Raw genomic sequence first — 27,380 nt, 5'->3', positions numbered from 1 at the left:
ATCTTTTGAAGAGACTGGATTCTCTCTATCTGGGTCTTCTGAGTGAATAAATGAATTCTTATTTTATGTAATGATCTCAGATTATGAAAGCATATGTAAAGTTGCTAGATCATTTACTCTCTGATCTCACTGTACTGAAAAATATTCCAGGTAATTCTGACGTAAGTGGTATAAGGAATAACATTTGTGGATGTTCTGTGTTCTTAAATTTCTCAGCTTTTTCTCCCCCTCACAGAATCCCAAAATGGTTTTTGTGAAAGGTAGATTTTACTGGTTTAGAAGAACATTTCAGAAGTGGATTGTGAAAAAAAATTTTTTTTTTAATTTGGTCATAGTTCTGCCTTTTTTTGTTTTTTTTTTCCCCCATTTTCTTTCTTTTATCTCTCTCTTTAAAATATTTAAGAGAGAGAGAGTGGTGGGGGAACAGCAGAGGGAGAGGGACAAGCAGACTTTGTGCTGAGACATGGGCCTCGATCTCAATGACCATGTGAAGTCACAACCTGAGCAGAAACCAAGACTTGGCCGCCAAACCAGCTGAGCTACCAGGCACTCCTCTTTTCTCTTTCTTTCTTTTTTTTTTTTTAAGACTTTTAAAAATTATTCATGAGAGAGAGAGAGAGGCAGAGACACAGGCAGAGGGGAAAAGCAGGCTCCATGCAGGGAGCCCAACACAGAACTCAATCCCAGGTCTCTAGGATCACACCTTGGGCCAAAGACAGCACAAAACCGCTGAGTCACCCAGGCTGCCCTCTCTTTCTTTTTTTAAGGTGACTCTTAAGAAGGAAGCTAGCTAGGTAGGGCACAAGTCATCATCCCAGGGTTCTGGGATTGAGTCCTGCATCGGGCTCCCTGCAGGGATCCTGCCCCCCCCCCCCCCCCCGACTGCGTCTCTACCTCTCTCTGTGTGTCTCTCATGAATAAATGAATAAAATCCTTAAAAAAAAGAAGGAAGCTAGGTAGACCCTAACTTAGAATCCAGGGACTTGAATTCTTGTCTTTGTTCATTTAACACAACTGTGAATCTCAGTATGTGCTGTGACATCATGAAAGGATACATAAATACTGCTTTTTGAATTTTTGGGGAGAATGTGTTCAGTCATTGTGGCATTATGAATAGAATGTCACTGGACGTAACTACAGGTAAAAGCCATCTGGAATCCGGATTTAGAGAACTTTTGTATTTATTTCAGGAAGTGTCCACTTGAGTTTTGGCATCATTCAAATGACTGCTCCATCCTCACCCCTCCCTGGAGAATAACCATTTCCAAGGGAGATGCATTTAAGCATGTCACTCTTATATGACAACATGGTTGAGTCGTGTTTAAATTGATTTCATACCTGTGAGCAAATGTTAATTTTATTTAACCTAAGGGCATAGGGGTCCGATTACAGTGGTGTACAGTTTGTAGAGTATAATCAGTTGTACGTTTGCTTTTATGTGTTTCTGCCTACACTTGTTCATATTTTAGCCCAATTTTAATAGGCTCTAATGATAGCTCAGTTATTTAAATTTCAATTTAAGGTTCTGATTTCCAGTAATATAAAAACTATGTTATCCTAAGGGCTGAGTATGTAAGTCTTCTCATCCTTATTAAGAAATTCCAGTATGTGCACATCTCGGAATTTTGGAGGGTTCTAACCCTAGTCCCTGGTAGATCTATACAATTAGAAAAAAGCATATGGTTGTAGCTTAGGAACTGTAGCTCATAGAAGGATGATGGAACACAATGTATCATTGTTCCTATAATCAATTAAGCTTGTAGGTTTAGCTAGCTTGGGGGACAGCCTCTAGCATGTGACTATAAATAACACTTGCACAACAAACATGGGCTTGATAAGTGAGCAGTAGGTCCCGGCTGACTGCCTACTTTCTAAATTTTAAAACCGGTCCTGCCATAATAGTATTTTGAGAGCCTGATAGCAGTAATAGAACTTTGAAAATTAAAACATTCCTCACATCTATTTTGTATTATTCCTGGTTTTCCAGACTTAATCTTATATTTATTATTTCCTAAAAGTTAATTTTTCTTAATAAAAAGAATCCTTTAGTTTGACCACTTGGCTTCTCATTAGATACTTAGGTTTTATGGTCTTACACATTTGAGTACAAATTGTCTTACTTTAAGAGGTGGTGATTTGGTTGCACAGGTGTCTCTAACCCTAAAAGCAGAGCACACTTCTGTCATTGCAGTTTTTGTTTACCTTTGTTGGGAAAAACTAGCAATTTCTTTTTTCTTTTCGTTAAATGTGAGAGTGTTCTGTTTCAATACTTTTTTTTTTTAAGCTTTTATTTATTAAGGAATCCCTGCTGCCCTCATTGTGGGGTTTGAACTCACAACCCTAAGATCAGGAGTTGCCTTGCTCTACCAACTGAGCCAGCCAGGCGCCTTGGAAAAGTTAGGGATTTCTCTCCTTTCTCATAACAGTTGAATTACAAGCTTGTGCAGCAAAGATGATTTCACAAATGTGCATTTTATTTGAGGGTTACTGTAAGCAGGTCACTTCTGCTAAATTTTTTGGTTTTTCCCTTTCACAATATGAGAAGGTCTGAAAAGTGTTTTAGGAGATTAAACAGTTGTCAGGTGTATTTTTAGAGAACGTTCCTGTTCAAATAGTTTATTAATTATGTTGTTAAATTCTTATAACCGATTTGTGGCATCGGTCATCACAGAATCTTGGCAGAGTTGTAAAGAACCAATTTGCTAGGTAGTTCTGGACAAGTGCAGACAGTTTAATAAGACTACATTGCTGGGGGAGGTACCTGGGGGGCTCCGTAGGTGGAGCGTCTGCCGTCAGCTCAGGTTGTGATCCCATGGTCCTAGATTTGAACCCTGAGCTGAGCCCCATGTTGGGCTCCCTACTCAGCAGGGAGTCTGGCCCCCCCTCTCCTGCATGCTCTCTCTCCCCCCACTCCCTCTCAATTAAATAAATAAAATGTTTTTTTTTTTAAAAAGACTCCACTGCTGGGGTTTTGTGAAAGGTGGATTTTACTGGTTTAGAAGAACATTTCAGAAGTGGATTATGAAAGGAGGCAAGCAGTAATATGATATGGTTAGTTCATAGCAACCCCATTTTTTGTTACTAGTTCTGGATTTTAAACAAAATTGCAACATTTGGCAGACAGGGAGTTTGCAGTGACACTTAGGTGATACTTAACTCTGTCCACCCTCTGTCCCAAAAACACCAGGATTTGTTACAGCACAGTTCTCCATGTAACTACTGCACTCACTTAACACATGATGTAGAAGTACTGGTGTGTGTTTCTCACTGTCCCAAGAATCATGAGCACAAGAGTTTGTCTTCTTTTTTTTTTAATTTTTATTTTATTTTATTTTATTTTTTAAGATTGTGTCTTCTAACAATTTTGCTGACTGATGACTCACAACGTGCCACGCCCTGCAGGACAGTGGACCCTATTTAGGATTTAGGTCACAGTATTTCTTGGTAGCTAAAGAATAAACCAATGGAATAAGCTTTCAGTTCATTACATGGTTACTGAGCACATACGTGCCAAGCACTATATTCATGTTTGAGATAGAGGGGGTGGGAGGCTCCAGGTCCCATGGGGAGAGGTACGTCATAGAGACATTCTCTGCCTGTAGTTTATGCTGCTGCTTTTTTTTTTTTTTTTTAAGATTCTATTTATTTGAGAGAGAGAGAATATAAGCTGGTGGGGGTAGTGGGAGAGGGAGAAGCAGACCCCCTGCTAAGCAAGGAGCTCCATATGGGACTTGATCCCATGACCCCAGGATCATGACCTGAGCCCAAGCCAGATACTTCACTGCTGAGCCACCTAGGTGCCCTGTACTTCATGCTGCTTAATGCTGTCCATCCATCAGCCCTTTTTAGCAGGAAATTGTTAGGAAAATGTTTCTTATTTTAAAATAAAATTCATGAGAGACTCTTTTTTTTTTTTAATTTTTATTTATTTATGATAGTCACAGAGAGAGAGAGAGAGGCAGAGACACAGGCAGAGGGAGAAGCAGGCTCCATGAACCGGGAGCCCGATGTGGGATTCGATCCCGGGTCTCCAGGATCGCGCCCTGGGCCAAAGGCAGGCGCCAAACCGCTGCGCCACCCAGGGATCCCTCATGAGAGACTCTTAACTCTAGGAAACAAACTGAGGGTTACTGGAGGGGAGATGTGGGGGGAAGGAGTAATTGGGTGACAGGCACTTGATGGAATGAACACTGGGTGTTATATGAACTGATTAATCACTAGATTCTACCCCCTGAAACTATTAATACACTATATGTTAATTAAATAAAATAAATTTAAATAAATATTCATAGGTAATCGAATTCATATGAAGTTAATTATATACATAATTTTTAAAACCAACATTATGTAATATGAATGAGAAATATAGTAATTTATGATAAAATAGTATGTATATTAACATATGTATTTAGATATGACTGTTTCAGAAGCTATAATAAAAGTAGTCTCATGCTTATGTCTGCAAGTCCCATGAATGTGACAGTTTTGGATAAAGACGAAGTGTGTTGAATTGGTAACTAAAAATACCAAGGGGATATTACTATTGATAGTGGGATTATCCAAACAGGATGTACTGTTAACAGATTCCCCACAAATCTAAATGTAGTTTATTGTTTTCCAGAAAATTTTGGCATCTAACTAAAATTGTACAAAATATACTTTATGAAGTGGAGTCTTACGTGTAAAAGTGGCGTTTGCTTACATGAGTGTCTGGTAGGACATTCTAAAGTTGTTGAAGATTGCACTGCAGGAAACCTAGCATCCAGCACCCTCCGCCGGTAAATATTTGCAGGACCATGATAACCAAAAATGCCATCACCACCCTCCCCCAGACTCCGTTTCTAAATTGAGAATCATTGCTCTAAATAAAAATGTCGGTACATTGTCAACTCAGTTGTTGAAAGTCTGCAGTGCTCTTTGTTTTGTTTTCAATTAAAGGCATGGAATGGAGACCATGGCCAGTGCAGCCAGTGCTGTAACACACAGGATCGCAGGGTCCTGAGGTCAAGCCCCACATGGAGTCTGCTTGAGATTCTTTCTCTCCCTCTCCCCCATCCATCCCTCTCTTAAAAAAAGGGAAGAAACTCATCAGTATTTTTTTTTATAACTATAAAACTCGTTTCCCATTATGTTGCTTAGGGTTCCTTATAAGGATTATGGATTCAGTATTTGATAATACAACATACAACCAACAACTTGAAGAGCATCTTTGAATTTGTGGGAAAGGGCTTTGCAGGTACATAAGAAATGTTGCCCTCCCTGCCCCCCATTTGCTTTGGTTTATCACCATTTACGTCTCCTTACCTGAGACCTGCCATCCTCACTTCAGAGCTGTTCTCTCTGTTCTGAACATCTTGACTCGGTCCATCCCTCACTAAGTTTTTCCTGTTCTAAATATTGGACTAGCACAAGAATGAAATCAGGATATATATTTGAGGGCCTTTTGTGTGCCAGGAACCACATTACTAGTCACTTTTATATATATTGCTGTATTTAGTCCTTGCAGCCCTGGGAAGGAAATAAATCATTCCCATTTAACTGAAGACAGTTTGACAAAATGACCTGCCCGTACAGAGTTGGGATTCAATCTGTGTCTGTCTTATTTTTCTTGCTGTTCCACAGAGAAGCTTCTGAGAGGAGGGATTTGCGTCCTGAAAAGGTTTCATACAATCAAGTGTTTTAGAAAAGGCTAGTTGGTGGAAAGATGATCTGAAGTAGTCTCAAGAATTGTAGCAGATGTTTGAAAAGAATCAGGTTCATAATAGGCTTACATAGCTGTTGATTATATGGCGCTGATACTGATCTGCACAATGAATTTTTAAAAGAACTACAATGTCTAAGCCATTCTCTAGGGTTCACTTCCAAGTGGGCTTACTATTCACAGCACACACATTTGTGTTCATAGGTCAGTGTGATCATAAGGAAGAGTTACTTTTGGTAAACTTTGAGAGATTATTTGAAGCCAGCACTTGTACTGGCACTTAGACACAATGAGAAGACAGTGCCTAGGTAGGCAACTTGCCTGTTACCGTGTCTATATCTTAAGTTATACCAGTGCCAGAAATCTTGTTTATAAATTTAGAAACAAAGTAGGAAAAACAAAAGCCAGCATAATTTTTTAGAGTACAAACCACTAATTTAAAGGAATAGAAATAGTAAACATAATATGCTCATAACCAGTTTATGTCTTTACCAGCGTCAGCAATTAACCGATCACTAGCATCCTCTAACAATTGTACATTTTCTGTAATAAAGATAACTTTCTGTTCTGATGGCCAAACTTGTTTGCTAGTCCTGGATTAGTCTTAATAGTTGATGAATTGGAAAAGAAAGCATTTAGAAGAATTCCAAGTCTCTTTTTAAATTACATTCCTTGAAGACATTCTATTCTGCTAGAGTGGCAACTTTAGCATTTTAGAAAATCCTTTCCTATTTAGACCAGTGAGATGAGGCGGAAAGAGCACTGAGCTAGAAGCTAAAAGGTGTTTTAATTCCTGGCTCTTTGCTTCCTATCAGTGTGAGGGAGGGCCAGTTTCTTCATTTTCCTGAACCCCTGTGTCCCATTTGTTAAGGAAATTGTTCTGAGGAGTGAATTAGAGCCATTGTGGTAGGGTCCATCCTTCAGCAGGGGGAGGTCTTTTTTGTGCCCAGCCGGTGCTTCTCAGCACCCCAGACCCAGGTCCTCTTGAGACAAGCTGGCAGAAAGAGTGGTGACTTTGTTCTGCATGGGAAAACTCAGGGTTTCAGTGGGGAAGGCAGCACATGGTCTCTAATATGTGAGAAATGTCTGTGGGACATTTCTTGTTTTTAAGTCATCTCTACACCAAGCATGGGCCTCGAGCTCACAACCCTGAGATGAAGAGTCACATACTCTACCCACTGAGCCAGCTGGGTGCCCTGTGGGATGTTTCTGACATTTAGAACCTGTGTGGTGGGCTTCCCACTCCTCTCCCCCTAGTATCCAAGGGATCTATGAGAAGTTATGTTTGTGTATCTGAAAGCCCTGGGAACTTTTCCCAACTACCATAATCCCTTTGTATTTGAATGGGAGAGACGCAGAGGAATGCGACCCTGGGTTTTTGTGCCAGATGTTGTGGCAGAGATTTCTGTCTCCTTGTGTGTAACTTCTGCAAGGGTTAGAGGAGAAGAGGTGGTGATGGAAAGATTAGTCTTAAAAAATCTAAATCACACCCCAGGTGTGGTTTATCATAAGAGGTGTGGTTCATCATAAGAGGAAATCTCATGTAGGTCACCGTGCAGATGGTGCATCCATTCTGAGTTAAAACCCAGCTCTGCTGCATGCAGGTCATCTGCCCTCGGACAGATGCCTTCATCTTAATACACTGTAGGTGGTTTTCTTTTGTTTTGTTCTTTTAGTGTTTTTTTTTTTTTTCTGAGTCCTAAAACAATGGCAGGTTATCATCCTCCCTGTTGAGTAATGGTCCTAGGGAGGCGAGAGTTTGGGGTCTCCTCATCATAGTGTCAAGGAGCCTTTTGTGTTCTTGTGGTTTCCTCTGTGCTTTGACAGTGTAACAATAATACTGTTATTCTTTATAAGGTCAGAATCCCCGCATGTTCAGGGCCCAAGTTTGAGCTTAAGGGAGAATGTAAAGCTTCTGAAATACCTCAGTACCCCGTAGCTGCAGTTACCTTGTGGGACAATGCAAAAAGTCTGTTTCTAACGGTTTACTTTAGGGTTTCTGCCCCTTTTGTGGTTCTGTATACACTTTGCTAAGTCATCCAACACGTGAGACCAAATTCTGCAGTGTAAAATAAAAGAGACAAAAGCCCGTGGGAAAGGTGGCTTGTGTGGACACAGGAGAGACCATTGCCCGAGCGGACTTTGGTCAGAGCACAGCGCTTCTGTCTCATCTTTTCTGATGCTGACAGGTTCGTTGTCTGCCAGCTTTGGCTGCTCCACAGTGAGATCACCAACTTTATCTTGGTCATCAATCCAGTCATTTTTCTTCTCCAAAATAATAGCAAAGATCTACTTAAATATGTTGAAGGGGCTGTAGGATTTCACACTTATTTTCTTATAGTAAGTTCAGCATCTAGACTGTTCTTAGGAACATGATAAACTGAATCTTTAGTTTGTTTCTATGCTATGTATAACTGCATATTTTTAACTCTGGAAATAGTGTTTTATGAGTTTTTCTTAATTTTATCTCCTTGGTTTATATATTTTGATTCTGTTATTTATAATTTGACGTTTTTAGAATTAGTATAGTTTGACAATTCTTTTCAATCCTTTTTCAGATTAGTGTTTACATGAAGTCTTCATCACCCATGTTCTGAAGTAATACATGCTGCTTTAATATATGTTAAAGTCAGTTTGTGCTCCCCAAGCACTGCCAGGGTCAGGCATGCCCCCACGTGCATCTGCTTCAAGCTGATCTAGTGTGATAGAAATTATATTTCGTAGTATTCTGGCATCTTTTACTGAATCTTTAATACCTGTACCTTTTTATTCTACCCTTGTAGTATTTGTGCAATATTTTTGTTATTCAATATGTATTACAAAGTGTTTACATTTTTGAGTGCTGTCCTTTTCATTTATTTGTTTGGTTCATAAATTATTCTCAGAATTCCCGGATGCCACGTGCAATCCTCCTATGCCCTGGTTATGTGATTTTGTACAAGTCCCTGAGTTTTCTTTTCTTCATTTTAAAAAAAAATTTATGTATTTTGAAGAGGAGGGAGAGACAAAGGGAGAGAATCCTCAAGCAGATGCCCCACTGAGTGGGGAAGCCCCATGTGGGGCTCAGTCTCATGACCCTGAGAGCATAACCTGAGCCAAAACCCAAGAGGCGTCCTCTGACCCAACTGCCACCCAGGCGCCCACATCCCTGAATTTTCTATTTGCATAGTGGGGTTACCAATAATACCAGCCTCATTATTTCATGTTCTTCAGAAAATTGAAGTCCTCACCCCAAAACCCATTCTCCTCTTACCAGCCAGTGAAATTCTTTGCTTCTGCTGCATCCACCTCGGGTTATAATGAAAGCTGTGTCTACGTTCTCTTCTTCCTGCCCTCTGATGGTGACTATAACTCTTGAGCTCATCTGTTTGTTTGTTTCTTTTTTGTTGTTGTTGTTAAAGATTTTATATATTTATTCATGAGAGACAGAGAGGCAGAGACACAGGCAGAGGGAGAAGCAGGCTCCATGCAGAAGCCCAATGTGGGACTCGATCCTGGGACTCCAGGATCACACCCTGGGCCAAAGCAGTTTACGCTGAGCCACCCAGGGATCCCAAGCTCATCTGCTTCCATGCACATTTAATTTTGTGTTTCTACCTCTTGAAAGAAACAGAAACTCCTGTGCATCTAGTTGCAGGTTAACTTTCTTCCCTTTACACAACTAAATCTGTCAGCTTCCTCACATCCTGTCACTACCACCCTCCTCATGCTACCCAGCCTGCTCTTGCCACTGCCACTAGAAGTCTCCATGCTAATTCTAGTGGACCTACATTAATCTCATTTTTTGGAATCTCATTTTTTGGCAAAGGTGGGTGTTTGGTATAAAGTCAGTAAGGCTACAAGGACTTTGAGAGAAATTAATGTTCTTAGGGCAAAAAAGGAAGAAAAAAGCTTTCTTTTCATTAATTCACTGACATATTTATCAAACAGCCTTCTAATCATTGAAGATTCAGTAGTTAATAAAGTGAATAAAAGCCCCTGTTTCTCTGGAGCTTTTGTTAGTGAGAGGAAACAGGGAAACAAAATAAAATAGGTCAGATTATGATGAAGGACTATCAGGAAAAAAAATAAAGTGGAGAAGAGGTACTCTAAGTTTAGACATGGTAGATTTTAGGTGACATGGATAGGGAAGGCCTCACTGTGAATATGACATTAGAACAAAGACCACAGGAGGTAAAGGAGAGGTACCATGAAATATCTAGGGGGAAGAGTAGACCTTGCAAACTATTTGGTCTTGGCAAGAATACTTTTTTTGAGGTATGAAATGTTTTTATAAAAATTCTTGTTCTTATGATAAAAAGGATGGATATTTTGAGGCATACTGTTTCAAATTGACTTATTAGGATAAAATAATAATTTTATGATTTATTCTTACAGAATAAGTACAAATTCTAAGTTAATTTTATTTCACATTTTCTTTGGCATCTAAGTGATTGCATGCTTTTATAGTTGGACAGTTTAGATAATGACATCTTTATTCCTTAAAGAGCTCTAGATTTTTTATTTTTTTAAAGATTTTATTTATTCATTCACGAGAGACACAGAGAGAGGGAGAGGCAGAGACTCAGGCAGAGGGAGAAGCAGTCTCCATGCAGGGAGCCCGATGTGGGACTCGATCCTGGGACTCCAAGACCATGCCCCTGGCCGAAGGCAGGTGGTAAACCGCTGAGCCACCGAGGGATCCTGAGCTCTAGATTTTTTAAAGTAAATGCACCATTAGCATACTCTGGTACAGCTTTCTGGGGCTCTCAGCTATCTCACTGGGGCTTAAGGGGTGTGTCTGGAAGAGAAATTTTAGCATTTGTATTGCTTTTGTAACATTTCAGTAAAATGATCTTTGGAGAGAAGTGTGTTCTCTTTATTCAAACTCTAATTTATTTCAAGGAGAAAGAAGCTTTAAGAACAAATGTATAGGTTGGTGCCTGTATTACAGAAGTCATCAGAGGAGGTCTTCCTAAGCCCTCAGGTGGGGCCCTATTTGGTTATGAATGGATTAATAGGATTTTTGTAACTGATTAGTTTTTTGTTTTGTTTTGTAATGAGAGACAAGGAGAGAGAGGCAGAGGCACAACACAGGCAGAGGGAGAAACAGACTGTCTGTGGTGGAGCCCAATGTGGGACTAGATCCCAGGACCCTGGGATCATGACCTGAACTGAAGGCAGATAGATGTTCAACCACTGAGCCATCCAGGTGCCCCAGTTGATCAGTTTTCAGGGAAACTCACCTGTTGAGTAGTTAGGAAACTACGTGCAGTATCTTCAACTTGCTTCCAGTATTCCTCCCTCCTCTCCTGTACCCCTCACAGGCAGGGGGATTTTAGGAAGTACTCGACAAAAGGAGTAGGTAGGGGCACATACTTTGAAATTGAAGATCCAGTAATAATCACTTGGCCATTTCCTTACCTAGTTTCTTAACATTATATAGGCAGTGAGAAACATTTCTGTAAATTTTGTTCTTGAGGATTGTAAGCTGCTTTTTAGTACCATTGTATTAATTACCCCATAGGTATTGCTTGATGTCTGTAAGCATGAGAAGCAGTACGTATCTAGAAGGCATTTTATGGTTTTGTTTGTTTAGTGGCTTATATGGAAGATTGGAAGGGAAGAGGAATAGGCTCTTCCTGAGTCTGATAAGGACCCAGTCTTCTGGAAGGAGGTGCTTCCATGGCAGGATGGAAACAAGGTTGTGCCTATTGTCTGGGCCTGAGCAAATGCTAGTGCTAGTGCTAAAAAGCATATATCTGGTAGGGGAGTGTGCTGGTAAGTTATGGTTCGAGAAATTATATGCTCCACTAAGTAAATAAATACTCTTAGTATTTATAGTTGGTCTGCAGGAACCCCGACTTGACAGGTACCCTGCTGTTTGGAAGTGGACAGGCCTTCCCTGTTTTCATCCCCTTTCTTCTTGCCTGGGAGGTCAAATCATTCTCCCATTGCTAGTAGATAATACTTGAGGTTCATATCATTCTAGCCAGAGTGCAGTGATCCTTTCTTACTGATAGGAGTACCATTCTAGTTCATTTCAGAAAAGTTAACGAGAGTGTCATTTCCTTACCATTGTGACACGAGAGGATTCGAGAAGAGAGAACTCAGAAATTGAAGCAGCCATACAGAAAATGATTGAGGGTGGAAACTTCTTAAAAATAACCCTTTATTTTTGGCCACTCCCTATTCAAAAGTAATGTTAGTTTATGATTGTTTAATAATAGGAAAGCCTAGCATTAGCAAGGCAGAGTTCTGTAATTTAGCCATCTGGGAACAAACACTGTGAAAATGACGTCTGTCTTCCCCGTGTTTTCAGCATATACACACATAGGCTCAAACTGTACGTAACTGTATTACAAATACTTTCCATGTTATTAAATACTCTTCTAAAGTATTTTCAGTAGCTGCATTGTAGTCTGTCATACATTCTAATATTTAGTTAACCAATCCCTTTCATTAGAGATTAGCTGGCTTTCAAGTTTTTGCTTTTATAAATTATACAGAGAGAACTTTGATCAGTGTTTGAATATGTCTCTGGCTATTTCTATTTCAGGATAATTTTTTTTTTTTTTTTAATGATAGTCACAGAGAGAGAGAGAGAGGGAGAGACACAGGCAGAGGGAGAAGCAGGCTCCATGCACCGGGAGCCTGATGTGGGATTCGATCCCGGGTCTCCAGGATCGCACCCTGGGCCAAAGGCAGGCGCTAAACCACTGTGCCACTCAGGGATCCCTATTTCAGGATAATTTCTTAAGTAGTTTCACATATACAGTGTTTTTAGCTTGTTTCACTAAACAGACTTTGCTGGAAGAAGAAATCTCTGAATGATCCTGTGCTGGATTCTGTGCTAGAAGCCTGGTAGTCTTATAGTTCACAGAATCTTTAACCCTTTGCATCCAGTTTATAGATGCTCAGATGTTTGTGCACGTGTGATAAGATGTTTTGCAGTAGTAACAGGATGCAGCATTTAACATCTAAATGTTTTATTTAGCAACTAACAGACCTTTGACAATCATGAGGTAGTGAAAACTGAATTCTGAAGTCAGTATGTCAGATCTCTCATTTGCTCAGATGAAGATTTTCATTTTGTTTTGGCTTTGGAATAAACCAGTATTTAGAATAAGACTTTTTCATTCTTTTGTGGTTTACTTAATGGGCTTTAGTTCTAAAAAGTATATGTTAATTGGCATTCTTAGCTCCCAGAGAAAAAAGTGGGTGATACCCTTGTGAATTTGGGGTTTTGGTCAGATGACTGCTATCACAGATGATTGGTTTATAAATCACCTTTTATGAGAAGCAGATAGTACTAGTCCCAGAGGTGAAAATGATTTCCCTTCCCTTAACATTGCCAGTGTGGCTTCTCAGATCTTGCTGGGATAGTATCTAGGAAATGTGAGTAGAGCACATGGCACAGGAGTGAGGAAAGATTGCAGAGGAAAGGGAGTAAGCGCCCTGGCCTGCCTGTGTGCTCTAGCGCAGTGTGCTGGGGGCTGTTCTGAGGATGTGTGTGTGTGGTCTAACACGCTGATTTGTTATGTCTCAGTCACATCGATCAGACGACGACGTGGCAGGACCCCAGGAAGGCCATGCTGTCCCAGATGAGCGTCACGGCACCCACCAGCCCCCCAGTGCAGCAGAGTATGATGACCTCAGCCTCAGGTGAGTGAGACACTTGTCCCAGCACACCCAGCAAGGCTTGTGCATGCATAGGATTCTCTGCGCAAAATGGTAATAACTCTTTTAACAAAACTGGAGCTTGGGTGACAGTTCATTTCTGTTTTTGTTTTTTTTTTTTTTAAGTTTCACTTCTGAAGTCAGTATGTCAGATCTCTCATTTGCTCAATTTTGATTTGCTTGTGTTTGACTACTGCTTTCTTTTGTCTTGAAATTGGGTGTTTCTTCCTTCCCTTTGTAATTTGGATGGGAAGCCAAGTTCTGGTGTTCCTAACTAACTACCTTGTATTTATTTACTTATTTATTTAGATTTTATTTATTTATTTATTTGAATGAGAGAGAGAGTACGCTTGTGAACACACATGAGCTGGGGGAGGGGCAGATGGAAAAGCAGGCTCTCCCAACCTGGGGCTTGATCCTAAGAACCCTGAGATCATGAACTGAGCCGAAGGCATATGCTTCACAGACTGAACCTACCCTTTAAAGCACATATTTATTCTGCCTTGAAAGTGACTGGAGGGTAGCAACATATAAACTCCAGGCATCTTTCTGAGGTCTAGTGTGTGTTATTGAACACATTTTCACCCTTTTAACAGACAGCAGACCTGAGTATGGATTTTTTTTCTTATTTGGCAATGTTTTTAAATCTCCTGTTTTTCTTATCTACATAATGTGGATTTCAGTGCCCATTACTAGAGAGCAGGAGATATGAAAAGACATAAGAGAGTAAATCTAAAGGTTTTATTTACAGTTCTAGTGCAGAACAGATACTCAGTAGAAGTTCATTACACCCCTAGTCATTAGATGTGTTTTTACATGGGCCCAAGGCCATCGTGCCCCATCCTGCATCTTTGTGCACAGGAGGAACAGGTGCTCCCTCCTCAAGGAAGATGCAGCTCCAGGACTGGCATCAGGGCTTGGAGCCTTCGATGTGGTTCTCTAACCACTTGTCTGTGCCCCACACGTCACCCCCTTTGCTGAGGTCCCCGGTTCAAAGCACAGGTGGCAGCCACGGTCACGAGCAGCACTTGGGGCTTCGATGGCTTTCTTCTCACAGTGCATCCATTCTCCTCGCCAGGCACATGGACCAAGACAGCATGAGCAGCTGTCCTGTAGGTTTTGTCAAACAGCAGCCTTTGGAAAAGAGCTGCCAATACATGGGGGTTCTTACCATAGGTTGACACAAAGGCTCCTTACCTAGAGAGCTCATAGACTTAGAAATGTCCTTCTGGGGGCAGCCTGGGTGGCTCAGCGGTTTAGCGCCGCCTTTAACCCAGGGTGTGATCCTGGAGTCCCTGGAACGAGTCCCACGTCGGGCTCCCTGCATGGAGCCTGCTTCTCCCTTTGCCTGTGTCTCTGCCTCTTTCTTTCTGTGTCTCTCTCATGAATAAATAAATAAAATCTTTAAAAAAAAAAAGGAAAGAAATGTCCTTCTGCCCCCAGAGATGATGCCAGTGTGTCCAGTGTTTCTGCTGTTGCATAACTCTGTTCTTGCCTTCAGTGGGCTGAATTCTTGAATTCTGAACAGTTAAGTGCAAAAACAAAAATGACACAAGATTCAGGACTAAGCTTATCTTGTAAACCTTCTTGTAAACTCTTGAAAAACGATGAATTCCCTAAATCATCCATTTTAGCTTATTTTAATAAGAATATATTTGCCTATTCTCAGAATTTGTTTTATATGTGATATTTAAGTTAAACGTTTTAAGACAAAATGTTAGGAAAGTATTTGACTAATATTTTTACTTGACACGTAGATTTTTTTTTAATCATGTAATTTCCAAATAAAAGTTGTGAAAACTGCCCTATATTATATAGTCCAAAGATGATTCACATTATTCATTATGTCATGCTCCATCTAAAACTATGCCTAGGAAACTAGTCATAAATAACTCATTAATTTAAAGTTTATTTTGAAAGATTTAGGCATTTTGCATCTAACAAGGTTGATTGTGATTCTTTTAGAATATTAATTTATTTTATTCCTATTAAATATTCTAATGGTAATGGCCTGACAAAGTAGGGAGAATTTGTATTCAAATTTGTGTTTAAAATCAAAAGAGAATATCAAATTGGTTTTAGTGGGTTTCAGAATATTTGTGTTTATATTTTGTTTGTGAAATGAAAAATATGTTTTATATACTGCATATAAATTAGTAGGCATGCTTACTTGTAGTTGTATTCAGTAAACAGAGGCAACTTTGGTGGGGACATTTGGAGCAGGGTGGGGTTAGGAGTGGGGGTTTGGACAGGAGCTCGGAGGTACAGACTTGGCCTGAAATGGGACAAGCCGCCTGGAGAGACGTGGGTGTGCCAGTGGTGGGAGGGAGTCAGTCAGTAATATGAGTGGGGTCTGCTTGGACTCCCACAGTTCATCCTCGCAGCGGCCGTGGACATTCCCATTGTCCCCACCCGTCTCACTTCCTGTCTGAGAGAATGTCAGTAGTGTTCTCATAATCACACAGCTGGCTCAGTCCTTGGTCATTGGGCTCCTGAGCCCATCCTCTTCTTCAGTGTGGGGACCAGGATTGGGACAGGAGACAGGGAAGAGCCCCGAGGGCAGCAGAGGGACAGGACCTGCTTGTGCTCAGGGGATGTTTTCAAGCCCAGCAGAGGTGCATGGGGGGTGTGCTGGAGGAGGGGCAGAAGTCATAAAGCACACACTGCGTCTTCAATAGGAGGGATGTGGACAGAGGATACTAAAAGTCATTGTCTTTGATGGACAGGCCTGGCTGTATGAGGGGTTACAAAACGAAAAGACAGATGTAGGAAAACTACAGAGGTGTTTTCTAAACCCAAACAAAAACTGATCCTAAAAAAGGAAAGGAAGTTACCAGAAGTTTCAGAATGAGAGTAAGATATGAAATTAAGGCTATCTGAGAATTCTCAGAATAGGATGGATGTAAGTGTGGATTATTGGGAATTTAGTCACATGGACGCTCGGGGGCAGAACTGGTGCATTGAGGGCCAAGGCTGCTGAGACCATTCTGGCAGCCACAGGCCTCTGCTTACTCTGAGGCTTGAGCACATGACACTTGGCTTTCATTTCTCTCAGTAGGAAATGGACATGTAAGAACACATAAGGTACAATGGTTAGCGGACATGTAAGAATACATAGGACCTTGACACAGTCTGGAGATACGTGGAATGGAGGTCATGAGAAACATCATCTTGCTGTTATCACATTCACATAAAATGACAACTCGTGTGTCATTGTAGTGAGGTCTCAACCCAGCGACTCCCCTTTCTCCATCCAGGAGCAAAGAACAGTGGTGCTTGGGGAGGTGCACAGCCCAGTTTCTCAATAGCCATGAGAGGAAAGGGCTTAATCTCTGTCTCAGGGTGTCTCCATAGAAAAGCTGCAAACTCAATGCACATCTGTGTCTGGATAATAATCTTTGAGAACCTGGAGAGCAAAGAGAATTGTGAGGCGATTTCAATAAATTTTGAGGGTGTTTACTGTAACAAAGCAGCAGATGGCTTCCAGCTAAGCCTTGGTATTTACAGTTTTCACCCTGAAGGGAATACCTTCTAAACTGAATGCTAATCTGAAGCCTTCAGATAAAAGAGAAAACCCCCACACTTCACTTCCTTTTTTTAAAAAAAAATATTTTATTTATTTATTCATGAGAGACACAGAGACATAGGCAGAGGGAGAGGCAGGCTCTATGCAGGGAGCCGGGTGTGGGATCCTGGGGCTCCAGGATCATGCCCTGAGCCAAAGGCAGATGGTCAGCCACTGAGCCACCCAGGCGTCCCAATGCACTTCACTTCTGAAGCACTTCCCTGGGCAGTGGTGCTACATGCAACTTGATTTACATTTTTTAAAAAAGATATATTTATTGGGGATCCCTGGGTGGCTCAGCGGTTTGGCCCCTGCCTTTGGCTCAGGGCGTGATCCTGGAGTCCCAGGATCGAGTCCTACGTGGGGCTCCCTGCATGGAGCCTACTTCTCCCTCTGCCACTCCCTCTCTGTTTCTCTCATGAATAAATAAATAAAATCTTAAAAAAAAAAAAGATATATTTATGTTTGAGAGAAAAATGTGAAGAAAAATGTGTGAAGGTGTGAGGAGAGGAAGGGAGGGAGAGAGAGAGAGAGAGAGAGAGAGAGAGAGAGAGAGAAAAGAAAGAGAAAAAGAAAGAAAATAGAAAAGAAAAGAAACCCAAGCAGACTCCATGCTGGGCCGAATGTGGTGCTCCATCTCAGGACCTTGAGGTCATGACATGAGCCAAAACCAGGAGTCATACTGTCAATCAACTGCACCACGTAGGTGCACCTTGACTTACATTTTTATCATTAATTATTTAAACAAGAACTTTCTAGTTTTGCTTTAAAAAAAAAAAGAAAAAAATGAGGGATCCCTGGGTGGCTCTGCGGTTTAGCGCCTGCCTCCAGCCCAGGGCGTGATCCTGGAGTCCCTGGATCGAGTCCCACATCGGGCTCCCTGCAGGGAGCCTGCTTCTCCCTCTGCCTGTGTCTCACCTCTGTGTGTGTGTGTGTGTGTGTGTGTGTGTGTGTGTGTGTGTGTGTGTCTCATGGGTGGATGGGTGGATGGATGGATGGATGGATGGATGGATGGATAAATAAATAAATAAATAAATAAATAAATAAATAAATAAATAAAATGAGTGTAACTGTGTGTTCTGGTCTATTCCTAATCAGACTACTTCCTTAAAACATGGTCATTTTCTTTAGATGCTCTAGACCTGTTTTCTGCATAGTTTTTTAATGATTCACTATGCCGACTGATCTTTTAAAATTCTCTCTGATTCTGAGATTTTATGAAATCCTATTTCTTAGTCTGATTCAGTTTAGCAAAGCGATTGGTTTACTTGTTTTTTTACCCCAAGCCCTTTTTCAAAATAGGAAGTTGAAATGATGGATTTCATTGCTACACTGGATACCCATGGTTTGTAATTAGCTGCCAATTAATATATGTAATTGAGAAATCATTTATTTGCTGATTAAATGGTACATCTGGATAATGTTCTAGAGGCATGACTTACTATATCTTTTGTTAATTTATATCTTCAACTGTCCATTTAATTGGCAAATAAATGGCATTGAACCTTGTAAAAGGAATTTGAAAAGTGAGGAAAAGAAAACTAAGGGATGCCAAGGTGGCACAATTGCCTGTGTGGCTGGACTCTGGACTCTTGTATTCGGCTCAGGGCTCAGATTGTGACCTCAGGGTCATGGGATCAAGCCCCACAAGGGGCTCTGTGCTCATCAGGGAGTCTGCTTGAGGTTCTGCTTCTGCTCCTTCCCTGCCTCAAGCATGCACTTTTTCTTTAAATCTTAAAAAAAGCTAAAAGAAAACCTAAGTAATTCAGTAAGATAATAGTCCTATCTTACTTTACATTAAAATATATAATAATATGGACTTATGTAGAAGTATGTATAAATCCTATCCTATTAAATTACCTGAGATGATTGATGGGTACCTGGCTGGTTCAGTCATGGAGTGTGCACCTCTTGGTCTCAGGATGCAGCCCAACGTTGTGGGTAGAGATTACTTTAAAAAAAAAAAAATTTAAATTACTTGAGTTGATTGCCCTGAAATTATATTAAGCATATTATGCCTTTAGCACACGATCAGCCCTTTGATGCCTGGTTAGGATCTACATATTGAAGCGTTTGTAAATATTAGTGACTTTTGTGTTAAACGTTTGGAAATACAGACTTGGGAGAGAGAAATGTGATATTCTTCCTTTACCCAGTTTTATTGATACGAAGATACTAAATTTTTAGTAGTAGTTTGATAACAGCGACCTGCAAGATACCTGAATCTAAAAGCACCAGTAAAGTCAAGAAAGAAGACTCTTTTTTTTTTTTTAAAGATTTTATTTATTCATGAAAGACACACAGAGAGAGCGAGGCAGAGACACAGGCAGAGAGAGAAGCAGGCTCCATGCAGGGAGCCTGACATGGGACTTGATCCCGGGTCTCCAGGATCAGGCCCTGGGCTGAAGGTGGCGCTAAACCACTGAGCCACCCAGACTGCCCAAGAAAGTAGACTCTGATGATCCAGAGATAATTTGGTGCCCAAGGGCTGGTAACTATTAGGACCATTAGAAATCATAAGCCTTGATTTAAATTAAGCAATGATTCAATTTTTTTGTCTACTTCTGGTAACAATCTAAAGTCAAATGACTTATCACAGGTACATTTTAAAAGATTTGTTGTTTTTATTTGGCTAATGTCCACATCTAGCAGGGTAGCACTTTCACATTTCCCTCTTAGGAAAACCTGTGTGGAATCCCAAGGGAACACATCACGATGGGTAGAGCAGATGCTCTCAGTTGTGAAGGTGTGAGGGGTGCCAAGCTCCTCCCTGCCAGCCTGTGTCCTCCTGCTTCATGCAGTCCCAGCACCAAAAACCAGTCAGGGGGAGATGCTTACCCAGAGAAATGTTAGGCTGACAGTGAGTGTGGTACGGGAGAAGCACAGGTAAAAGTAGATGGAAGATTCGTAACCTTAAAAAGTAAAGAAAGGGTGAAAGGTTGTGGAGGGAGGTTGCAGGGCTAACAACAGGTTTCGGAGCTGGTAATTCCTGCTTCCTGTTTGGTAGCTCAGCAGCCTCGAATTATGCCTTTCACCTCTGGAGTGGAGGAGGATAGAGAAGATGGAGAGTAAGGGTTCAGGTGAGCAGGATGGGCTTGAAGCCCAGCTCTGTGGCTCAGGGCCTGTGGGGTCTTGGGCAGGCTGCAGGAGGGGGCCACAGACCACAGGGGCACGGGCATGGGCAGACCCGCAGCTCCTCACGGGCCCAGGCCCTCCTGGGGACACAGTGACACAACAGCACACCCTGCTTGGGGTAATGGCTGTGTAGATGGTCGATATCACCTGATCTGATGGTTTACATTGTATTCACTTTCTACAAACAGGGAGCCACTCTTCATTTATAGTGATTTTTTTTTTTTTTTAATCACCAAACATGAATCATTGTGTGAACTTTTTACAGATTGTTTGGTTTAGATGGTGGAGTGCTAAATATCAATATGATTTTCTTCTTCTCATTAAAGTTAAAGTTGTTTTGATTCTTCTGAAAGTTCTTGACTGTTCTAAGATGGAAATTTTGTGGAGCTAAAGTCCAATATATGGTAGGAGATATGCTAAAGTCTATTGAACAGGAATAAAACCATGACGAAGCCCAGAGTCAGAGCAGTGAATGGAGTAGGAGAGCCCGTGTATTTTATTAGTTACTCTCAAGCTCCTATCCCAGATATCTTTTTGTAAACCACGGTTGCATTTTTTCCCCCTCGAATCTGGAACTGTACATAAATTAAGAAAAGATAGCCACAGGAAAAGGGAGAGTAGTAAAAAACAAAAGCCTAATAATCAGAACCAGTGTAACTTACTCTCAGGAAACTTGGTTTGTTTTACATAGTTGTGTCTTGATTGTGATTTGATAATTAAAGTTAGAAGAATGGTTAGTAATACGACAAGAACTGTATTTTTAATTCAAGAACAAGGAGCAGTCCACTTCATGACTAACAGTTGTGCATGAACGGTGGGAACTGTGAAGATGAGAGTACTGGGAAAGTGGGGATGTAGTGGGTTGAGGGTGTCCAGGCAGGCGGCCAATGACCGGAGCGGCTGTTTCCATGTCTCCTCGCATATAGTTCCTCTATGGTCAATGGTAAGTCCCATTGTGTGCCGCACACACTGTCCACCTAGTTGAGGTGCCTCCAGGACTGCTGCCTCTCCAGGACTCTGCTGCCTCATGGGGCATGCTACCTCCTGCGCGATCAGCCCGTGGCCTCTGATGTGCTCAGATGGTGAGCGCTTTTCCTTTGTCTGCTGGGGATCGTTTTTAATGTTAACCCACTCCAGTAATGACTGTTAACTTCAAAATGTTTTCCAAATAATATTAAAACTTAGAACTACCTGGGTAAGGTGGCAACATTTGGCAGATGGAACAATAGATATAATATAAATGGTCTTTCTGATATAAATTGTTCTGATATAAATTGTTACCTGATATAAATTGTCTTTCTCGATTCTGAGTCTAACTGAAATAAGCTCCCAGGGCAAGGGTCATTCTACCCCCCCCCCCCCCATCCCCAACTACATATGCAGAACCCTAAAGTCAGTTGCTCTGGGATGGAATTTTGTGTTTCTGTATTAATGTATGGGCCTGTACAATCTATAGCATTTTTTAAAGTATTTGTGTCTTCATTCCTTATTGAAGAAATCCCAGCTAATCATGTTGAAAGGCAGATAAGGGGAGTTTCTTGGTTCTTCAGTGGCTGGAGATCAGTATTTCTTGTAGTAATTCCTTCCTGTTTTGTTTGCTTTCTGTGAGAGGCTCTGTTGTAAACATGGCAAAGGGGGTAACGGACATGGACAGACGCACGGTGGCTCAGTTCCCTTACCTGATATGCAGCACAAATGACAGTTGTTTTTTAATTTTTTTTTAAATTTTATTTATTTATGATAGGCACACAGTGAGAGAGAGAGAAGCAGAGACATAGGCAGAGGGAGAAGCAGGCTCCATGCACCGGGAGCCCGACGTGGGATTCGATCCCGGGTCTCCAGGATCGCGCCCCGGGCCAAAGGCAGGCGCCAAACCGCTGCGCCACCCAGGGATCCCTGACAGTTGTTTTTAAAAGTCTACTAGCAGTTTTTGAAATAATTGTTTGAGAAAGTAAAGTTCATTTGAATCCTGGAAGTTAACTAAGATTTTAGTGCAAATACTGAACCTAATGTTCTGTTATTTTAACCAGCAGACTAAGGAAAGCCAAGGATACTGTTATAGAAAATAAAGAGAAAAGTTGGCCTGTGAGTGTCATCGCTCCCAGCTCTCTTGGGCATGCATTACTAGATGTTGGTGCTTGTTACAAATACAAGTGTTCATGTTCAACTCTTTTTTCAGTTTTTATCTATAGAATTTTAGAAACTTTACTCAGCTCTGGAGTAGAGAAGATGAGAAAGAGATTCAGTTACTTACATTTAAGAAAAAAATAAATGTCTGTTTTATTTCTCCTCCGGATAGTGTTAGAATATTTTGTCTTTCCCACTGATTTCTAAATACTTCTGGTTGACTCATAAGAGGAATATTTGTGTGAAAGATTAAAATGCTAATTCTTTAAAAATGATATCCATAGACTACCATATATAGGCAGTGTCAGCGAAATTTTTAAAAATCCTGCAACAGTAAACATGTGGTAGCAGAAATCACATTAGGTCAAAAAGTTTTTCAAAGGTGGTTTCTTTCTTTGAGCATTCTGAAGTCTGATTGAACCTACAGAAGCTACTCTCTCAGATTTAGTTACTGAAAGTCTGAACTGTTAAGTTAAAATAGAGGAGACTCTCATTGCCCTAAAAAAATTTCAAAGGGTTGCATTCTGGAAACTTCTCTGAGCTTGTACTGGGCATTTTCCTTGAGGATGTTCTTTCTTCCAGCTGCCACAAAGATGAAAGTGATTTTAAAAAAATTTTATTTGAGAGAAAGAGAGAGTGGGCAGGAGCATGGGAAGCAGCAGAGAGAAGGAGAAGTAGACTCTCTGCTGAGCAGGGAGCCCACACCCAGCTCCATCCCAGGACCCAAGACCACAGCCCAAACCAGAATCAGGAGTCGACATTGAGCCACTCAGGCTCCCCAAACATGAAAATGATTTTTAATAAAGTCTCAGTTTTACCTTGAGAGACAGTATTCCCTTTCTAAATTATTCATTCAACAAATCCCAAATGCCCTACTTTGTAGCAGGCACTTTAATGGCCACTGAGATTGCAGAGTCAAGTTAAAACAGGTTTTCCCATCTAATGACAACAGTAAATATTAGAGCAGACATATGCACTGAATGCTGAGCAAATAGAGGGCCATGTGCCTTGCAGGCTGGAGAAGGCGTCTCAGAAGCCAAGTGTTCATTCATTCCCTGAGCGCACGTGCTGAATACCCACCATGTGCCATGCACTCTTGCACATCATGAGAATACAGAACGTAATTGTATATATACAGTGTGTCTGATAGTTTAAAATGGCAAGAGAAAAATCAGTTACAGATGGAGAGTAGTTGGCTGGGGAGGCAGGGAGGTGACGACTCTGTCATTGAGCAGAGAGGTAAATGAGCCGAGAGCTATGCAAATACCTCAGGGAAAGGGAGGAATGTTCCACGCATCCCACAACAGCCAGTTCAGAGGTACTGCGGGATGTTCAGGAAGCATCTGGGAAAGCTAGCACAGAAGCCATGTCATAGAGGAGCTTACAGGTCTCAAAGAGGCAGTGATACAACCTGAGCACGCTTTCTGACTTAGAATAGGAGTTGGGTGCAGTTGTAATAAGTCTGTGTGGTGGAGGGGGAAGTGGTAGGAGCGGCTGGATTCAGGACCTGAGCTTCAGTAGGTTTGCCCAAAGAAAGGGAATGGGGCAGGGTCACAGTATGTGAGAAATCCAGATTGTGATTCAGCAGATGTGGAGTGGGAGTTTGCGGGTGGTGCTGACACTTGCTGGTACGCAGACTGCATGCACCGGAGACTCCAGAACTGTAGGAGTGGGAAAGAGCTGCTTTCTGACTCCTATCTTAATGTTCTTCCTGTTTCCTATCACACAGAATCCATCATTTTGTATAAGCACTTGTTTACTATAAAAATTCAGTAAAATGTTATCAACTGTTAAAAAAAATCTGTGATTTATAAAAGCACAAACTAAGAATCTGATGACTTGACCAAGACAAATTCTTTTTTTTTTTTTTTTTTAATTTTATTTATTATTTGAGAGAGAGTGCACAAGAATGAGCATGAACTCAGGGAGAGGCACTCCCCACTGAGCAGGGAGCCTGATGCAGAGCTCAGTCCCAGGACGCCGAGATCATGACCTGAGCCCAAGGCAGACACTCCACCAACTGAGCCCAGAGGCCTCTACATCAGTCATTCTTTACACAGATAGGTTTTTACTCATTTCAGGTCAACAAACTGGTTCTGTGTGGTTTCAGTGCTCAGCTGTGGGGAGAACAGGACAAACAATCATGTGCTTATTTCTGACTTAGGGCCTCCTGGGGAAGGTAGGTGGTGTAGGCACAGATTAGAGCCCAATGAGGCATGTGCTGTGAAGGGGACGTGAGCATCATAGTGGGCACCCAGCATGCTGAGGACCTGAATGCAAGTAGGTAGTGTCAGGGCTTGGGGCTCACCATCAAGTCCCCTAGTTTGGCAGAAAAATCTTTTAACTACCCACATGACCTAGGAGTATACCCTAACTTGAAGGGAAAAAAAAATGGACTGGTCACCACTCTTGCATTTGTGTTAGTGAAGTAGATTTTTATCAGTATATTCATAATCTTTTTAGCTTCTAGGCCTATACACAAGAATGACACAGTCTTGCCCTGTGACCTGAGGCTGCATGCTTTAAGTCAGTTTTCACTCTGAGAGTAAAACTGTTGCAATGGAAACCAGAGGATAAATCCTGTTTCTTTTACCAAAACCTGATTTCATCAACTGTGTTTTTTCCTCAACTAATACATTCATAAATACTTGTTCCACACTTAAATTATTGAAACCACAAAAACAGTGACAGTAATATTTAATATTGATTATACATGACAACTGTTTGAAGTGTGTCTACCTGAAAATGTTACTCATGGGGCAGGACTCGTTAAGGGCTTATGTGATCATATAAATTTCAGATGCTTATGCCTGTGGAAGACTCCTTTGGATACAGAAGCACTAAAGAGTCAAGGGTGAATATACTTGAGCTTTGTATATTTTGTTTTTGTTTTTGTTTTTTGTTTTTTTTTATTTATGATAGTCACAGAGAGAGAGAGAGAGAGAGAGGCAGAGACACAGGCAGAGGGAGAAGCAGGCTCCATGCACCGGGAGCCCGACGTGGGATTTGATTCCGGGTCTCCAGGATCGCGCCCTGGGCCAAAGGCAGGCGCCAAACCGCTGCGCCACCCAGGGATCCCGAGCTTTGTATATTTTGAAAGTCACATGTCCGCAGATCAAAGTGTCATAAGCTAATAATACTCTGGTGGTAGTTTCAAATAAATGTTGCCATATTTGTCCTGATAAACCTTGAAAATCAAGCATATCCATTTATGAATAAATGGAGATGTCTTTTTCTATATTCTGGGACAGAATGATAAATTCTTCCCATGCTATTACCTGGCCTATATACTTAAACCCTATAAAAGAGCATATTCAATACATGCTACAGTAAAAAATGAAAACAAGTGTAATTTCAATACGTAGATGGGAAAGATTGAGGAAGTCTTCCCAAAGGTACCTTATGAGAATAGAGTACAATTTCAGTGGATAAAAACAGTGGAGGCTAGGGTTGCCTGGGGGTCTCCGTCAGTGAATCATCTGCCCTCAGCTCAGGTCATAAACTTTAGGGTCCTGGGATCGAGTCCTGCATTGGGCTCCCTGCTTAGGGGCGAGTCTGCTTCTCTCTCTGCCTTCCTGTCATCCCTCCCCCCCCCCCCCCCCCCCCGCCCCAAACACATGCACACGCACTCTTTTCTCTCTCTCTCTCTCTCTCTCTCTCTCTCTCTCAAATAAAAATCTAAGAAAAACACCAGTGGATGCTAGGAGGAGATGGGCTGCGGGTGGGAGCACTGGAGACTGTGGGGGTGAAAATGTGTGATATTGCAGGGGACTGGGCAGATGGACCAAGTGGATTGAGGGCTAACCTCAAGGGGATCTTCTTACTTGGGACAAAGGAAGGACCCGAGGGAGAGGCAGGGATCTGCAGGCAGAGCCGACCTGGGGAGTGGCACTCGCCCTGGGGAGGGATGAGGAGGCCTGTTGAGGGGAGTGGAGGAGACAGTGTGCCCAGGTCCTAGAGCCAGGGTAGCTGCCGTGGTCAAATCAGCCTGGCCATCCAGGGCCTCCAGCAACCCCAGAACAATTTGAGGACTTCCCCTGTGGGCTTCAGGGCGGCCTGAGGCAGAGAGCCCTTTCCTCCAATGAGGTGAGGCCAGGTTTAATGGGCAGTTGATGAACACCAGTTTGGAGGCTGCTGCTGCAATTTAGTCAGGAAATATGAGAGTCTACATTGCATTTCTGTTTGAGAAGCAGATAAAATTGTTGTTTCAAAACAAAATCACTCAGAACATGGGAACATGTTTTTGTAAAGTGTCTGTCTAGTTAGTGAGAAGAATGAAGGATGTAGGGTTCCTCTGTGTGGACACGGCTATAGCTGGGGGGCTGCTTGAGAGTTCTCGGTGAATGGTGGTGGTTCTGGAAGATCATGAGTTCTGGAGAGCTGGTTCTGTCTGGGCTGTGCCTGGTGGTCACGAGTCTTTTTAGTGAGTTCATGGGTGCTCGTGGAGAACTTAGCTTATTTTGCATAGAATAAGGACACTTTGTGATTTATCATTGATACAAGAGGCCACAATCCCAAAACACAGATTGGTCCGTGTTGGATCCCTCTCAGAGGCCCTGGCATCTTTTCTACCTGCTGGTCCTGCATTCCAAGGAAATGACTCCTGATAGTTCTGTACTTTGAACCTCGTGTCAGGTTGTGTGCAGTAAACTTGCAGTGTCTTGGGTGATGACGTGGGGTGGTGACAGGGAGAGGTTGCTCATCTAACTTGTGGGGTAGTTTATCAAGATTTTCTTGTTTGATAAGACATTGCAGATGTTAGGCATTACTGATGCAAAAGGGTCCTAAAGTAAGAGCAGGAAGTTGATGTTGAGTCACCTTTCATGTTCTGACCCAGAGTATTTTATTTGTTTTTCAAGTATTGCAGGAAGTTGCACTGCTGTAGTACATGAGTTATTTAGCCAGTAGTAGTAATTCCTGCCTAGGAGTTTATTTTCCCCAACGGTAAGTAACTCTCATTTATGAATTACTTTAATGGTCGCCTACCACTCTTCTTTCTCTTGCCCTAATTCAGATTTCTCACCTTCCGGGAGCCTGGTGGGCTCAGTCAGTGGAGTATGTGACTGTCCATCTCAGGGTTGTAATTTCAAGCCCCCATTAGGCATTGAGGGTTACATTAAAAAAATTCTCACCTTTACACGTTATTAAATGCTCCACCTTCTTGACACAGGGCTTATTTTTTAATCTCTCATT

General features: G+C 41.7%; 1 protein-coding gene across 9 annotated transcripts in view; it reads left to right on the top strand.

Moving 5' to 3' along the window:
• The window catches only part of YAP1 (Yes1 associated transcriptional regulator), a 113,378-nt gene that overhangs the window by 40,645 nt on the left and 45,353 nt on the right, over positions 1-27,380 (top strand). For all 9 annotated transcript variants that reach the window (XM_072729951.1, XM_072729952.1, XM_072729954.1 and 6 more), the window contains exon 3: positions 13,230-13,345. In XM_072729951.1, coding sequence (XP_072586052.1) covers positions 13,230-13,345 — 116 coding nt within the window. The remainder of the gene's footprint in view (positions 1-13,229; positions 13,346-27,380) is intronic.

The sequence above is a fragment of the Vulpes vulpes genome, chromosome 12 (genome assembly GCF_048418805.1).
Source record: "Vulpes vulpes isolate BD-2025 chromosome 12, VulVul3, whole genome shotgun sequence".
Lineage (NCBI taxonomy): Eukaryota > Metazoa > Chordata > Mammalia > Carnivora > Canidae > Vulpes > Vulpes vulpes.
The sequence above is the reverse complement of the archived record's forward strand: the minus strand, read 5'-3'. Positions and strand labels throughout refer to the sequence as shown.